This window comes from Fusarium falciforme, chromosome 9 (assembly GCF_026873545.1).
Source record: "Fusarium falciforme chromosome 9, complete sequence".
NCBI lineage: Eukaryota > Fungi > Ascomycota > Sordariomycetes > Hypocreales > Nectriaceae > Fusarium > Fusarium falciforme.
In genome coordinates, this window is record NC_070552.1 from 292,184 (window position 1) to 297,235 (window position 5,052).

Consider the following 5,052-nt stretch of genomic DNA (forward strand, 5'->3'; position numbering starts at 1 on the left):
TCGGCCCTCTATCTTCTCTTTCTGCATACGCCATGGCACAATATGGATACTGATTTCCCTCCAACACCATATCTGCCATTCTACCCCAGTGGCGACTAATACTAAAGTGAGCCGCTGGGGATTCACAACGATGTCTTCCCCTATTTCCCTCAATTTACTGCCCGCATATGTATCGTATGATTGTGGGTGTGAGTCGACAGCAATGGCACCGACACCAAATCAGGCCCATACACTTGCACTTCTAGAGCGGATCGGAGGCTGCTTAAGTCTTATCGCCGTTTTCTTCATCTTCATCGCATATGGGCTTATGTCGCGTCTTCGGAACCCTCGGAATACCTTTATTGTCATGGCGAGCATCGCTAACCTCGGCGCAAGTATCGCTTGTATCATCGCCAGGGATGGACTTGCAGCTGGCCAAGATTCCGCGCTCTGTAAGGCGCAGGCTTTTATGCTTCAGATGTGAGATACCTCTATTGCTGCACATAATATCCCGAAGTTGAACTCCCAGCACCAACGATACTGACGCGTCGAATAGGTTCATACAGTCCGATGCATGGTGGGCTCTTGGAATGACTATCAATACCCTTCTAGTTGTCCTAGGTCGTACGAACCCTAATACCTTCCATGCGTGGCAGTACTGTCTTATCTGCTTCGGAGGGCCATTCACTATTGCTTTTACATTGCTTTTCATTTCGACACCAGCTCGTGGTCCTGCTTCTGGCCAAGCATATGTGGGTTCCTCTCTCACCCAACAACTGAATATTCACATTAACTAGGGCATAGATATGGTGCGCCGTTAGTGATAATTGGGCAAACGTTCGCATCTTCGCATCTTTCATCTTTATATGGCCTTTCCTCGTTGGATCAGTCGCCTTGAACTTCATCATTGGCTACCGTATCTTTCCCTTATTAAAAAATAAAAAATATATCAGTTAATATTATATAATAAATAATTTTTATATTCTTTATTTTTATTTAAGAAATAAATATTCTCTAGGGGTTTTTTATTTAGATATATATATTATATATTATAAGATCTCCTCTTATAATTTAGATTTATAGAAATAAGTATTAGAAAATTACTTTATAGCTTATACTATTATTTTAAGGCTTTTATAATACATACTTTAGCTATAATAATCATATTTAAAAATATTTTAAAAAGTTTTATTTAATATAAGAAGTTCCCTATTATAAGTCTAGGGCCTATCTCTTATATATTAATAGCCTTTTATATAATTAATATAGTTTAGTATTTATTACTTATTTCTTTTAATAAGTTTAACTTATTTAAAAAATAATATTAATAGATATATCTTATATATGATTTTTTATCCTAGGTATTGTTTAAGGATATAATATAATAATTATTTTTTTACTTAGGTTTTTATATATCTAGGTTAAGTTATTAATTACTTATATTAACCTTAATATTTTAAATTTTCTTATTATAAAAAATAGCATATATAAATTCTAATAATTATTTTATTTATTAAAGTTAGTATATAGTATATATATTAAAGCTATTATTTATTAAACTCTTATATCTAAATAAAATTGTACCTATTATTATAATCTATATAAACATTTATTTAATAATATATCTTAAGTAAATAATATTAGAAATCTTTAAGTATATTATTAATACTAAAAAGTTTTAGATTATAAATACTGAAGTTTTATAGTATAAAGTCTATAGAATTAAAATATAGTTAAATATAAAAATCTATTATTACTTTAGTATTTAATTATTTAAAATAAGATCTAAGATATTTAATTTAAACTTAACTAATAAAAACTATTAAATCTATGAAATATTAATTTATTTAAAATAGATTTTCTTAATATTAATTAATATCTTTATATTTTCTAATTACTAAGATTTTCTTAGGAAATTTATATATATAGCCTTAATATATAATAATTAAGAGTCTTATATATTAATTAATAATAAATAAATAAAATATTAAATTAAAAAATATTTATTAATTATTTTTTAAGTAATAATAATAAATATAAATATAAAATTAATTTCTAATAATAATTAAAATACTTAGTTTAATATTTAATATTTATAAAATAAAAACTAACATTTATAAGTTTATATTAACTCTCTTATTAAAAATAAAACTAACCTCATATTAAATCTTCTTATAAAGCTAAATATATTAAATATAAAAAAAAAGGCCTAAGGACTAAGTCTATAACTATAAAGAAAACCTTATTAATATAAGACTTTAATAATACCCTTTAAGAAGAAAATCTTATCTTAAGGGCTAATATAAATAATAACTAAAAGGCTAATAAGATTATAGATCTCTTAGTAATTAATTTCTAGACTTATAATTCCCTTTAGACCTTATATAAATATCTTATATTAAAATATAAAAACCTTAAGAAAAAGATTATAAAGCTTTAAGATTAAGTCCTTAAGATAATTAATAAGTTATTTATTTATTATTATTATTTAATTAATAATATATTTATAAATTAACTAAAATCTATATATAAAAAATTCTTTTTAATCGCTATAAATAAGAAATAAAAGGCCTAAAAGGTATATAAGAGTTACTTAATAAAACCCTATTAAAGCTACTTAACCTTTTATTAAGCTATTAATAAGGAAATTATAAAGTAATATAATATAATTAATAAGATAAAAAGTAAAAGCTTTTAAAAAGCTAAGAAGATAAATTAGTAATTATTAGACTTTTTTAAAGTCTTATATTTATTACTTTTTAATTTATATATATTTATTTATAATATAGTAAAAAGAAATAAAATACAAAAAATTAAACTTATAGTTATTTTTATAATTATAGATATAAAATAAGCCCTTAGTAACCTTAGGGAATCCTTAAAGAAAATTATATATAAAGTATTTATAATAATAAATAAAAATAACTTAAAAGAAATTAATAAATTTAAATACTAAAAAAGCTACCTAAGAGTTATTTTAACGAGATAAAAAAAAGCCTAAGAGTCTAAAAATAAAAATAAATAATTAAGATATTTAATATATAACCTCTTATACTTTTTAATTAATTACTTTAATATATTTCTTAAAAAGAATATAAAAAAGATAAGCTAAATACTTATTAAGAAAAAATAATAAAAAAAAATCCTATTTAATATTAATAGCCTAACTAATTAGATATAAAAAATTAAGCTAAAATGGTTAGCTTAATTATAACTTATTAGCTCTTATAATTAAAAGGTAGCCTTATTAATTATTAGGTATTACCCTTTAAGGGATAATATATTACTTAACTTTAAGGTAATATTATATATCTTTAGAGATACCTTAAGGCTTAAAAACTTATAAGTTACCCTTATAGGGGATTTTTTTTAATTAAGGATAAGCTAGATATTAATAAATAGATATAAAGATATTATTATTAACTTAAAAAGTATTAATAGATTAATAATAAGGCTAAAGCTTTAGAATATTACTTTATATATTTACCTTATTATTACTTTAGTTTTTTTTATTAAATTAAAATAATAAAACTTTAAATAATATATAAGGCTAATGTCACGGCTATGACATAGGCCAGGCGGGGAAGCATAGCAGAAATACTCTAACTAAGCAGGGACCAAAGGGACCGAAGGTTGCTTATATTAGTCTAAGGACCGAATATCGAATATGTCGGTCTTACCTTAGACTAAACTAAGAGAATATCGGTCTAAAGACTAAATATAAGTATATAGAATATATTTATTATACTTTCTTATATAATAGCTACCTTAGCTATTAATATAACTTAGTTATACTTAATACCTTTAAGCATATTATTAGATATAATAACCCCTTTATTTAAGCATAGTATAATTAATCTCTCTATTAATATAAACCTAATATAACTGGTTTATCCCTTAGGAATATATATAATTATTATACATTAATAGCTCTTATTTAGAGGATTACCTATATTACCTTAGATAATATTAAATATAATAGCTACTTAGGTAACTCCCGTGAATAACTATTAGTAGGTTTTACCTACTAATTACCTACTTATACCTATCTTAGTTAACTTAGATAAAGAAATAAATAATGTAGATAGCTCTAATGATAAGGAGAATAAGTAACTATAAGCCTAGATTACCGCCATAAGTGCAGAGATAGATAGACTCTATGAGCTTATTAAAAGAATAGGTAAAAACTAGTATGCCTAGAACGTATAATATCTAAATAATATCTAGAATATTACTAATATAATAGCCACCGCTATAAATAAAAGGGATATAAGAAAAATTCTAAAGCTAAACCCCCTAGAACCTTTTAATAAAACTACCTATAAGCTACTGGCATTTCTTATTTAGCTAAGGGCATTTATAATATACTACTTAATATAGTTTATTTTACCTACTAGTAAGGTCTAATATGCTATAGAAAGACTTAAGAACTACGCCGTAATATAGTTTAAACCTATTATAAGGGAATACCTCATGGCTCTAGCTAACTAACATTTGCCTTATACCTATTACCTCTACTTAGATTATAAAGCCTTTAAAGTAGCACTTTAATAAGCCTTTAGAACTATTAATAAAAAGGCATAAGCTAAAAGAGAGATTAAGGCGCTCTAATAGACCTAATTTACCTTAGAGTATAAAATAAAGTACCTTTAACTCGCCTTAAAGCTTAACTAAAATTAAAAACCTCTAATATCTTTCTTTTTTAATAGACTAAAAAAGGAAATATAAGTAGAACTTTATAAAGAAAAATAACCTAATAACCTTATTAAGTATATTAATAGGGCAATTAAGATTAATAATTAATAGTTTTCTTAGAGAAAACTCTAAAACCCTAAGTTTAGCAGCAATAAGACTAATAACCCTCGCTTTAATACTAACTAAGGCAAGAAAAGGTAGAATAATACCTTATATAGTACTAACCTAGGACCTATAGAACTTAAAGTAACCTAACGAGGACCTAAGGATATCAAATACTATTATTACTATAAGAAGGGTTATAAGGCTAATAAATACTATAAGAAATAATAAGATATTAAAGAGGGATACTACTAATAAAAACCGCGATAAAACCTC

The 5,052-nt window shown here is 24.7% G+C and overlaps 1 protein-coding gene across 1 annotated transcript; it reads left to right on the forward strand.

The window, feature by feature from the left end:
* Window positions 1-202: 202 nt before the first annotated feature.
* NCS54_01099700 (Hypothetical protein) lies at window positions 203-800 on the forward strand (the record flags this gene model as incomplete). Its single annotated transcript, XM_053156284.1, has 3 exons — window positions 203-459; window positions 536-731; window positions 777-800. 3 exons carry the CDS (start codon window positions 203-205, stop codon window positions 798-800), a joined length of 477 nt encoding a protein of 158 aa, XP_053012259.1.
* Window positions 801-5,052: the final 4,252 nt, after the last annotated feature.